Source organism: Sapajus apella, unplaced genomic scaffold (assembly GCF_009761245.1).
Source record: "Sapajus apella isolate SASKATOON/1434 unplaced genomic scaffold, GSC_monkey_1.0 scaffold13, whole genome shotgun sequence".
NCBI classification, from domain to species: Eukaryota; Metazoa; Chordata; class Mammalia; order Primates; family Cebidae; genus Sapajus; species Sapajus apella.
The window spans coordinates 16,364,908-16,377,400 of NW_022436953.1; the positions used below are offsets into that span (position 1 = coordinate 16,364,908).

Below are 12,493 nucleotides of genomic sequence, written 5' to 3' on the forward strand. Positions count from 1 at the left end.
ATGTATACTTGACTTCCTTTAAAGTGAAGGATGATGGCATTTGAAAAACAGAGGTTGAGAAGGAGCAGATTTGGAATTGATGGTTTGCCAGGACACTTCCAGCTTGAGATTTGTGTCTTACTTTCTTTCTTTGGAATAGCTCTATATTCTTTTCTCTTCCTCCCCACCTCTCCCACTTCCCTCTACTCCCACCAAATTAAGATAGCGGTAATGAAATCATTTTTTTCTGAAGCTACCCTATAGTTTGAATGCACAGACCAAAAACACAGTTGCTAGTAACATTCATGTTCTATATGTGTACCTATTAAACTTGAACTCTAAGGAAGAACCTGTTGGTATTGCATGCTTTTTTTTTTTTTTTTAATGGTTATTTGCATGCTTGTAGGTTGTTCAGTTTCTGACCCATGTTGCAATTATTTCTTTGGCTAGTTGTTTTGCATTGACTTTCTGAATTCATTATTTTCCATTTCACTTTTGTTTCCTCCTGCCAGTATCTCCAGATGAAATGGCCACTGCTTGATGTCCAGGCAGGGAGCCTCCAGAGCAGACAAGCCCTCAAAGATGCCCGCTCCCCCTCGCCAGCACACATCGTCGTAAGTAACCTCCCGGAGATGATGGCTTCCTTTATTGGTGGGGAGGAGGGGTGAGAAAGAAAATGCTTTTTTTTGATGATAACAGGTTTATTTGTCATCTTTTTTCTTTCTTTAAACAAAGTTTCTTTGGAAATATTCTTGGATATAGTTTATAAGGTATTCATTTCCTGCTATTGGACCTTAATGATTGTAACCTACCTGGAAATTTTACAAACTTTTCCTCCACTCCTTTCCATGTATTTGGTTAGAATCTAGCCTCGTGGGCTCTAGTTCATAGGACACGATCACCATGGTCTGGAGGAGACTGGAAGTGGTGTCAGAGCAGTTATAAAAATACATTCAGAGGAGGTGAGGTGAAGAAGAGGGAATTAAAAAACTCAAAAGGGGAGTCCTGGATTTGAAACCTGCCTGTTATCCTCTCCCCCAATTTATCTTAATATTTGTTGGTAAATTTCTACACTAACACTAGAAAAATTTCATCTGGGCTGGCTGATTGTAGACCTAGAGTAGAAATGAACTTAGAAAGGCTAAAATGGAATTTAATCTACACATCCACGGCTTTGAAGGTATGTGAGTTTGAGATAGAAAGCATTTGTTTTTATTAGTGAGACTACAAGTGTGTGTCTACATATATTTTTAATGTATTTTCTTAGGGTTTTGTAGGCTCTAAGGGTGGAATTTATAAATTAACCTTGAGAAGATAGCTCAGCCTTATTTGAAGATTCCCTTCTACATATTTATAACATGAGCTGGACTTCCTACTTTTGAAATAATTAATGGAAGACATTTTTATAATGAATCCATGACAGTTAGAATTATGCAAAGCATGAATCAATCATATATTTTTCATTTAAGTATCACAAAATGTTATTCATAAATACATTTTGCCTCTACATTGTAATTAAGAAAATTGTTTTACAATTTTTATAGAGTAGAAAAATCTTAAGATGCATTCTGTCATTTTGGGTTAACTGCCTCCTTATTTTGGAGCTTGCTTTAATTGAGCATGTGTTATTTAATGAATTATACCTCTGTCATATGTGTGTGTATATATCACAAAATAACTTATTTCTGTAAAACCACATTTTGAGTCATCATTTGTGACAATGTCTTCTCTTCTCTGGTATAAGTGAGGCACGCAGAAAGAAGGTTGACATTTGCTAGAAGCTTCCCCTTTCCTCCAACTCCACAATAAAATGGATGCTCATAATTACGTCTGCTCCTATCAGGTCAAGATTTCAGGGCTGGAAGTAACCTTAGATCATATAGGCCCAACCTGCCCTCAGAAAAGGAAACTGAGGCCCAGAGATGCCTTAAGTGAATTGCCCAATGTCACACGCTGCGTCAGTGGACAGAGCAAGGCCTGGATCCGGTTCTCTGCTCCTTTTCTAGAGCCTTGTGGTATATTCTCTCCTATGGGAGGTGAAAGTAACTTGCTGTGCCTGGTTCTGTAAATTGGATCATGGTGAGGGACAGTTCATAAGTGTAAAGAAGTTGCTGGTTAGGGGTTCTGATGCAGGTTTCTCTAAAAGTGAATGCCCTGTTTTAAAAAAAAAATCTTAAGAAACATACAGAGATTTTTAAAGAAGTGTGACAGTTCTAGACACCTAGAGAGTAAAGTGAAGAAGACTGTTTAACTTTTCCCACCTCCCTGAATTTCCCAGCGTGGGTTTAGGCTTTGAAATGTATTTTTCTGCTTTTGGCAATGGTTTATGGGAATTTCCCACATTTATGTCTTAGCTACAGAGAAAGGACCTTATCTTTAAAATCTCTCTGTTGTTTTCTCTCCCTGAGTGAGGAGAGAAGATGAGAATCGCGGCAGTGGTTCAGAGTGGGCGCTGCCCTGTGGTTGTGCTTAGGATCTGTGGGTCCCCTGCTGGGGAGCATTACCTCCGTGCAAGAGTGGGGGTTTGTCTGTGTGGATAGAGCAATGATCCGCCACCCTGAAATCCCACAAGAACAGTCGCATCTCATTTGCCTATGCAGAAATTAATGATCTGGAGGAGTTGGCAAAATATTCCTTCCAGAGCCTGTGTGGATTTCGGCCATGGGTGCAGCGAGGGGCTTAGACCCCTTTTTTTCTGTACCGTTTCTTAGCAGGCGTGTTGACCATAGCAGCTACCCTGGGCATGCACACCATCTTGTAGATGGAGACCTTTGTCCAAAGCTGCCACAGCTGGCAACTGTCATACAATCTTTTGTGCTTTCTGCTGTGCTCAGGGGGACCTGGGAATGGCCATTGCCTAGAGGGGATGGGCTGATGGAGGAAGATGGGCTCTGGGAGCTAGGGAAAAGAGAAAAGCCATGAACCTGGACAAAAGGACAAATGTGGTCACATTTGTGAGATACTTGAATGCTTGTCATTAATGGTGACTTTGGTTCTATAAGTCAGCCCTGTGATGGTGCATTTCTGGAATCTTCACCTGACTCCAGGTCATGAGCAGGAGGATTTCTGGGGAGGAGGACTTAGTTGAGGGAGATAGGAAAGCAGAATAGAAGAAAGGTCCTGAATTGTTGACCTTCTTCATCCACCTGGTTACCTATAGTTTTTCGGATTGAGGATGCATACACTTTGAGACTACAAATTTATTTATTTACTTTTTGAGATGGAGTCTCGCTCTGCTGTCAGGCTGGAGAGCAGTGGTGCGATTTTGACTTGCTGCAACCTCCACCTCCTGGGCTCAACTGATTCTCCGCCTCAGCCTCCCAAGTAGCTGGGATTACAGGCACACGCCACCATGCCCAGCTAATTTCTTTGTATTTTTTAGTAGAGATGGGATTTCACCATGTTGGCCAGGATGGTCTTGATCATTTGACCTCGTGATCCGTCTGCCTCTGCCTCCCAAAGTGCTGGGATTACAGGCATGAGCCACCGCGTCCGGCCAAGACTACAAATTTATGATCACATTTTTGCTGAACGTAAGGCAGTGTGCCAACCAAAACCAGCTGTACCTTGGCTGGTACGGTGTGTCTGTGTTTGTAAAGGGCACATTCTGAATTGTGGCTGATACATCATTTGCCTTTGTACAGTTCAACATTGGCCAGAGGGTCTGGTTCATGTTTAGAGTCGCTGATGAAGGGCTAACTTTTCTCCAGACACTTGGGGTTCTTGCTCACACTTTGTTTTCATTCTTTTAAGTAACATGTTGTCACATTGCAGTGTTTCATCAGACATGTTTCAAAATAATTGTCTGAGGATTGCTTCCTAATTTCTCCGAAATTTGGAATTGTTGTAACCTTTGGGCCAAGCTATTTCATGATTATTTCTAATGTCTAACTTGGAAAATAGAGATGTATTCAGTGTTTATTATTAATCATTCGAAACTACAACTTTCACAGATTGCTAAGAAGAATAACTTTTTCCAGTACCCATTTGGGGCAGAATCTTGACATGGGAATTGAGAGCATTTCTTTGGAATATATTAATCTGATTGGATTATTTTCATGTGGTATGTGGGTTACCACATTAGAAAAAAATTAATGTGTAGAATAAATGTTCTTAACAAGTGGAGTTCAACTTTATCAAATGATATTTAAATTAAGAGTAAACCCCATAAATCTTAGCTCCTGTAGCCGATACTGCCTCGTGTTTGTTATAATCCAGTGATTCCTAATCTGTGTTCAGAGGAGAGAGGAAATCGATTCCAACAGGGACGATGTCTTCATTGGCTGGCCAAGAACTGGGAGTTTACACAAGGCATCAGTGTTGTGTAACCTTCCTTTTCCCGCCTTCCCTGTCCCTTCTGCCCTCCCCGCACCCCTCACAAATTCATTGACTTCTTAACAACTCAGAGACACTAGCCACAAGTTCCAGGACACCCACCCGCCAGCCTCCCCAATCCTATTTTTGCATTCACATAACTAAGCTTTTTTTTCCTTTCTTGGTGGAGTTTTGAAATTTATATTTTTAATTCTTTGCTCCTTTTTCCTCTTAAAAAATGAGTGCCAAGCAGCTAAGTTGTGCTGAGTGGTAGAGTTTGAGTCAGTCTTGGCTGGTAAGCTGTGGGGTTAGGAGCCGCTCCCTGGATACCACCTCCGGTGTCTTTGCTATACAAAGACTTTCATTTAGCTTCCTTTGTATCCAGCAAAAAAAGATTCTGTACCCAAAATGGTGGTATTTTGGTATAGTATGTATCTTACAAAACGGTAAAAGGCTTCAAAAGTTCCTACAATTTTATCTTGGGGGTTTCCTTTTGAAGTCGATGTGGAATTTTACCTTGGGGTGGATTTCTAGTGCTTCTTGGTCTTGTGTGTTTTGTTGTGTAATGAGCATGGAGGTGTGGGATAAGAAAGCAGGCTGAATCCCGAGAAACAAAGCCTGCCAGACTCTGGTGGTGTACTTTTCTTGTTGTTACTGCTTAAATGCTGCAAGAGAGTGGAAAACTCTTATGAAATAATGCACGATGTGTAGAGCTTCAGAGAAAGTCTCTGCCGTCTACCCTGTGCATTTTCAGGGAAGCTCAGAGGGCATGCTGAACCTTTGCTTTTTGTTTCTGAAGAGTTCAGGGGAACTTACTTATAATTAATTTTTTAAAACATGACCCAGAGAAGCACCCTCTTGGTTATTAAACACATGTGCTGTTTCGATGGGGTGTTTGACGTGGATTGCGGATGCTTGCTGGGACGTGTCATGTGTTGGAGGGCCCTGTGCTGCCTGCCGAGCACCAGAAAAGCCACAGTGGCCCCTACCTCTGTGGGAGGGCCTCTGCCAGGTGCCCTCAAAGAGTAGAGGGCCCGTGAGGGTATGACCAGGGGGACCTGATTTCGACCGAGAAGTTGGCAGGAATTACAGGCCTGGGCAGCTCCAGGAGGAAATTGCATTAAAAGTGAGATCTGAAGGCTTGATTGGAGTTGGCCTGGTGAAGGGATAGGAGAAGGGATGGGGAGTGGGCAGAAGGAAACACATGTATGAAAGTTCTCAAGGGAAAAGTTCTTGGCTTGAGGGGAGGCTCGGGGTTGCACAGGGCTCTGTGAGAGTGACTTGGGGTGCAGGATATGGTGAGGATCTGGCATTATGGAGTCATTTGAGCAGGTTGGCTGTTTCCATAGGAGTCTCTGTTAAGCTGCTGGTAGTGGGAATGGTGAAAGTAGACAGATACGGAGGAAACATCAGTGGAACTTGCTGATAGGTTAGTTATTGGCACTAAGGGCAAAAGGAGAGTCAAAGGTATGTAGATGGAGATGCCATTTGCTGAATGGGAAATATTGGAGGAGGAGCAGGTTAGCGGCACAAGTGTTGTCTTTTTGGAGAGGTTGTATTTGCCATTGATTGATTGATTCATTGTTTTTGCAAATATTTAGTGTGGGAGAAAGCCATTCTAGAGAGAGTAGAGTCAGCGATGAATGATAACGGCAACAAAGACTGTAGCGCTTCCTACGTGAGGCTTATTCCAGTTGCTATAGAGGCTGTGTTACCCTGTTCTAGAGAGGAGGAACTAGGTCCAGAGAGGTGGGGATTTGCCCAGTTGTGGGAGTCAGGATGTGAAACAAGAAGGCCTGTCTCCAGAGCACACCATCCTTTCAACCACCAGACAGAAGCTGGGAAAGAGACAATTAGGTGGGCGCTTAGAGCACAATGCGTGTGGTGTGCTGGGAGCAACCTGGAGCCCTGGGAACCCCAGCCCCACCTGAGCATGGTGGGCATGGCTGGAGGAGGCCTGCTGGCTTCACTACAGAGTGGGACGTGCATCTGCATCAGGGAGGCCAGAGACTGCGCTTCTGGGTGTCGTGTTGTGACTGCTGCAAAGAGCTCGTTGTCACATGGTGGGGAGGGCCAGCGTATTTCCCGCAGGCAGGATATTTGGGGGATATGGGATGCGACCCTGCACTGAATATCTAAAATGTTTTGCTTTTGGGCTATCTCCACTTTCTCTACCACTTACATACTTTCTTGTTTTTATTTACTTTATTCATTTATCTATGACTCAGCCAGACTCTCTAAAAGAGTTGACTTGTGTTTCCTAGCAGCCACTGAGTCAGAACTTTCCCATTTCGCAGTCAGGGCTGTGGTCAGGGTGTCTGTGTTGTCTGAGGACATAAAGCAAACCTTTCGGCACTGCCAGAACATTGTTTTCTCAGGAGAACTAGGAGTCTCCAATAGGAAGAGCCAGGCAATCGGGTTATCTTTTGGTGGCGAAGAAGTGATAGATGGGATCTGTGGTGCTTTGAAGGGAGTGAGTGGTGTAAATTCCAAAGGGGACACGGGGCCATGATAGAGCCTATGGTCAGATGTCCAAAGCCTCCTTCTCTCCTTTCAGGAACTCTGTCCTCTGGTGAAGAGTTCTGAAATTCCTGAGGTTTGGGTTCATTGTGTGGCAGGTAACAGCCTGGCAATAGAAAATATCCCATCAAGAAGGATTGTGGGACCTCAGTTGTAGCCCCTTCCTATTGGAATCACAAAAATTGTCAGGACCTTAAACTTGCACGCCATTTCACCAACTGCCCTCCCCTGTTTTTTTCAGCCCTATTTGGTAGCTGTTTCCCCTGATGTTCTTGGACGCTTCCAGAGACAAGGGCTCCATCTCCTGAACGTAGACCATTTCTTTTTGGTACAATATGAACTCCTAAGAGAGTTCTGTCTTTCTAGGGAGCTGCAGTCTCTCTCCTGGAAATGCTCAACTCCTTGATTCATATTTTGCTGTTTAATTCTGCTTAGGTTTCAAGTTGCATGTCTTGAAAATTTGAAGGTAGCTATTATACTCCTCACAACTCCACGTCTTCTCTTCAAAATGATTATTAGTTGTAATTCAAATAATCAGTGACTGGTATCTTAGACTACTTATGGATGGGAATCGCTAATTTTGTATTTAAAAGTTCTACCTCCAAAGTAAGTGAAATTTATTTTTCAATGTAGCTCTTCTTCATTCATAAACCTGATGCTCATTGTAGACAGTTTGGAAAATAGCCCATAATCTCACCACTTGGAGATTACATTACTTTTTTCCTCTGAATGTATGAATATTTATATTTGCTTTTAATATATTTGAGCTCATAGTGCTCAGTATTTCCAACCTTCTGTTTATTTAAAATGAAAATTGCTGTAGTTAATAAGCACTTCCCCATGTCATTAAAATGCTTAAGGATTTTTAATGACCACCTAACAGTCCATAATATGATTAAACCCCAATTTACTGAATCAATGCCATATTGTTGAGCCTTCAGATTGTCTCCTTTTGTTTCTGCTACTGTGAATGATCATGTGATGACCATCTTTGTCCCCTCCTCCCCCTCCCCTTTTATTGTTTTCTTGGGAGTAGACCCCTAGGACAAAAGGTGGAAAAGAACAAAGTGTTGAAACATTTCTTGATCCGTAGCCACAAATTATTTTCCTGAAAGTTCTCAGCATTTGTAACTAGCAGCAGTACGCAAGAGAGTTATGGTTGGAATGATTTTAATGTCTCTGGGGAATTGAACAACAAAAAAATTTCAGGCTTCCTTGGAGAGAGACATAGCCTTAACTCCACCCTACCCTAGAACAGAGACTCAGCCCATCCAATGCAGCCTCCCCCAAGTCCTCCCCCTTCAAAACAGGGAAACAGAACCATCATTTCTTAAATGATTGGTAGGTTTCAAGGTCAGCTGATGTACTTCCATTTTATAGAATGGTGGTGCGTGTTTACTTTAGATAACTCGCAGCATAATTTTTATATGTTTTAGGTACCCCTTAGCCCTTGAATATACTCAGTTCATTTAGGGCTATTGTAGAAGTCTTGAGTATACTCTTACAACTTTAAATTTTTTGCAGAATTTTTTAGTTCTATTATCTTTGTTTTAATGGCATATTTTGAGCAAAGGTGTTATTTATTCGATGCTATGTGTGAGCTTGGTCAGGATTATGACCCTGAATTATGTTTCTGGGAAAATGCACCCACTTGTCAAAGATGTTGTTGGTTCCTGTGATTAAGGTCGGCCCACAATGAATGTGGGGAGGGCTGGCAGCCTCTCAAATCAGTTCTTGACCATTTCTCAAGCTGGGGCCTGTTGTGCTTGGGGGAAGAGTCTCTGGCAGCTCAGCTTGGGGCTAGTGTTTCCTGACATTTGTTTCGCTGAATGTTAACAAGGTTACTGGAAAAAACAGTTCTCTCCTAAAATAGGTTTAGGGAAGCACTGGGGTATGCAAAGTGAGTTTCTTTAGGGCAGGATCTTGACTCTGCAGGGGACTTGGAGGCCTTCCCTTGAGGAGGGCTTCCTCACGCTGCAGAGCTCTTCCCAGCACCCGGGCAAGATGGGGACCTACTTTGGAAAGTTGTTTTTGTTTCGGCACCTGCTCTGTTTACGAAGCGTGGGAGCCTGTTTTAAATTAATGTGCGTCTACTTAGAGCTACACTCACGGTTTTGACTATGTTTATCTTCCCAGTAAATAAAACAAAATTGTTCATCTGGCACTCAGCCTGTCCTGCTTGTCATTGCTTGTCTCGCTGATTAACTCTGTGGATGGGGCATGCTTCTCCAACCAGATTGTAAGTTTCTTGAAGCCAAGGAGTCCCATGGTTGATTTCTTCACATGTGGCTCGCTCTCTCCTCCCACAATGGTGCTTTGTTAATTAAGCAGAAAACCAATCTCTGGTTAGGGACTGGACTTGATTTCATTTGGAATGAACGTGACTTCATCATAACCTGAAAGTGTTCAGAACCATCTTGGTTAGCACAAGGGCTTGGACACCTGTGTACCTTCTACTTGATGGGGCAGCATGTTTTGGGGAAACATAATTTTGGGTTATGACACTGCATGGTTTGCCAGTAACTTGATAATCCACTCTTACACATTCCAGCTCCCCGTAGAGCAGCCTAATTGCCACGGCCACGTTTGTGTGGAACGTGGTTGCACAAAAGCTCCAGAAAGCCAGGCTGAGGGCTCCTGTCTTTCCTCAATCTTGGTTTAAACTGTCTGATTCTGAGGAATCCTGGGATGGGGCCACTGGCTCTTTAAGAGAACCCAACTTGGAAATCTAGAACTTGATTGTTGATTACGGACAATAGATATGTTTTAAGACTGATGTAGTAGGCTGTATGAAGTCATTTCATGATTGTTTTGTTAATGGCTTGCAGGTCAGATTTTCATCTTTATACACTAATTATCATAGAAGGAGAAAACAATTGGATTTCTGAATAGTCCCCTGGGGTGTACCGGAAACTAAGATGCAAGGGACCCAGAGGGGTCTGGCTTGGAAAGTGTGTTGCTATGTCCAGTTTCCACATCAGGATGTGTAAATCCAGCAGGTTAGCTGGATTTGAGATGGCGGGGCTTTGAGATCCAAGAGCTTAGAACGGAGAGCCTAAATGTCATTAAGCCCAGGCTCTGGCCATGCTTCGAGTTTTGTGTTGGTGGAGGAGAGATGGCTGGGGCAACAGGGGCACCTGTAGGCTGAGTGAGTCCCCGTTCATCAGACCCTGGCTCATCCAGCAGGGCGTGGCTGATGTTTTCAGTGCTGTTCCCTGAGTGGGACCCAGATGCTTCCCACCTGTGCCGCATGCCAGCTGTCCAGCTGCAGCCTGATTGCAATGTGAGGCTGCTGAAGAGCTCTGGATGGTGTGAAGCAATCTGTTGTCTAGCCTGAGGCTGCAGAGGCAGGGCATTCTGGACCATGATCAAGTGCATCACCTAGGCTTGAATGAGATGGGGTCACCATGTGTCCAAGCAGTGGGATAAAGGCTTTACTCTTGCCATCCCGCTCTGATGGCACAAGATGCTTGTTTCTCTCACCAGGACACTGTCTGTGTTGCCAGGTGCTGGGGTGAAAAAACAGCAAGCATTTGAAAAGGCTGAAGAAAGAAGGGAAGCTGAGAGCACCATAGCCTTGGGGACTGATCCATCCCATTGTCCCAGAGGGGGGCGTGTTATCAAGACCTGTCTTTAAGCTGTACCTCTGACTCTCCCCGTAAAGTTAGACCCAACTCAAGAACACATGTGAGATCCTAAGAGAAGTATTTCCCCCCAGCCCTTTCAGACTGAAAGGAGACACCAACCTTGATGGGTGGAGGTAGAAAATAAAGTCTAAAAACAGTGTCTTGTAACTGAAGGGGAACATGGCTGGGCAGAGGGCTCCTGGTGAAACTTTTGGGATGATTCAGTTGGAACTCAGGAAAAAAAGTTGTTTTTCTGGAAAGAGGTACCAGCCCCCTTCAGCCAAAGCTTATAAATGAAGGAATGTCTGAGACTCAGAATTACAGTGACCAAGGCAAGACATTGTCAAAGGCTGAATAAGTGAGTTTGACTGGGAGAGGCCATCTCTATTTCTAGAAGATGGCCAGGCATCTTTCCCACAGTCTTCCTTGAGCCCCCTCCCATCCCTCTTCAGGAAAGCATCGAGTTGGCTGTTACTCAGCTTTTTTCCTAAATTATGAAGTTATTTTCAGGTACTGAGAATAACACCTATGTGCTAAACTCCCAGCATAAGAAAGCAAGCATTCAAAATGGAATAAGGCTCTGAAACTGACATCTGTCACTACACATTTTTTTTTCCTTTCTGATAATAGTACTTCCTGACTCCACCCTCACTCTCTTAATTTTGGTGAACTACACTTCCCGTGTTTCACTTGGTTCCATTGCACATGTGATTAGGTAAGGGACAGACGTGATACTTAGTATGAGTCTTTTCCACACAGAGAGGATCTAAATCTGTGGCTCCTTGCAACTGCCTTCATACATGTGCATATACACACACACACACACAGTCCTGACTCAATAGAAGACCCTCGTTTGTGGAAGGGTAAAAGGGTGAGGCGGAATGCCTTTATGGCACCACGCAGTTCTGGGTAGCCAGTTCCAATCCTGGGCTATTTGGTAAGGAATCAAGTTAGAAATAGTTTTCTGTTCCTTACGACCAAAAGAGTTCTAACTAATAGTTTGCCAAGTTTTATGTTTATAATAAAAATGACATGTTTTTCTTTTGGATTTTTAATGTGTTTGAATTAAAAATGCTAGACCATGAACTGATTCTTCTATCGCTATGTAAAGAGAACCCTCTGAGAGTGGAACCCGCCTACCTTCTTTAAGAACATGTTGGTTTGTGCTAGTCTGAGGACTGCTTGAAGGAGACTTAGTATACACGACTGTCCCCCACAAATGATTTCTGGAGAGAGGCTGGTATGAAAAAAGGAGTTTCTGGCTGGGTGCGGGGGCTCACACCTGGAATCACAGCACTGTGGGAGGCCGAGGTGGGCGAATCACCTCGGATTGGGAGTTTGAGACCAGCCTGACCAACATGGAGAAACCCTGTTTCTACTAAAAATACAAAAAATTAGCTGGACGTGGTGGCACATGCCTATAGTCCTAGCTACTCAGGAGGCTGAGGCAGGAGAATTGCTTAAGCCCTGGAGGCAGAGGTTGCGGCGAGCCAGGATCGCGCCATTGCACTCCAGCCTGGGCAGCAACAGTGAAACTCCATCTGAAAAAAGAAAAAAAAAGGAGTTTCCATGATTCTCTCCTGTGGTCCTGGGGAATTCTGAAAATGAACTTTAGGTATTTTTGTGAAATTCTTATTTTCATATTTTTGGAATCTCAAGAGTTTTCTTTTTCATACTCCTCTTTGCCCTAAAGCTCTCTTATTTTTGTTCCTTGGGACAATTGAAGAGCCCGCAGATAATTAATAGTATGAAATACTGCCCTGTTAGCTGAAAAATGTCTCAATAATGTAATAACATAAATAGGGAGGCATCGCTTTAACTTGTCTTGTGCAGTCTCCTCTACTTATTACCACTTACTAGTATTACTAGAACCGTTATTTTTTAAATCATGGAAAATTGGTGGCAAACTCAGCATACAAGTTGTTTGTGTTTGACTGACTGTTACAACTTCACTATTTGATGAAGCTTCTGCACATTTTCCTTCAAGACACATAGAAACTGTGAAAAGATTGTGCAGCTCCGAAAGGCTACAGCATTGATCGGAGGACTCTGAG

General features: G+C 43.3%; 1 protein-coding gene across 44 annotated transcripts in view; it reads left to right on the top strand.

Moving 5' to 3' along the window:
- Positions 1 to 12,493, top strand: part of TCF7L2 (transcription factor 7 like 2) — a 214,092-nt gene that overhangs the window by 88,004 nt on the left and 113,595 nt on the right. For all 44 annotated transcript variants that reach the window (XR_004269975.1, XM_032281617.1, XM_032281618.1 and 41 more), the window contains one exon: positions 492 to 593. Coding sequence is in view for 43 of the 44 variants with exons in the window: in XM_032281617.1 (XP_032137508.1) it covers positions 492 to 593 (102 nt within the window). In the remaining variant the exon portion in view is untranslated. The remainder of the gene's footprint in view (positions 1 to 491; positions 594 to 12,493) is intronic.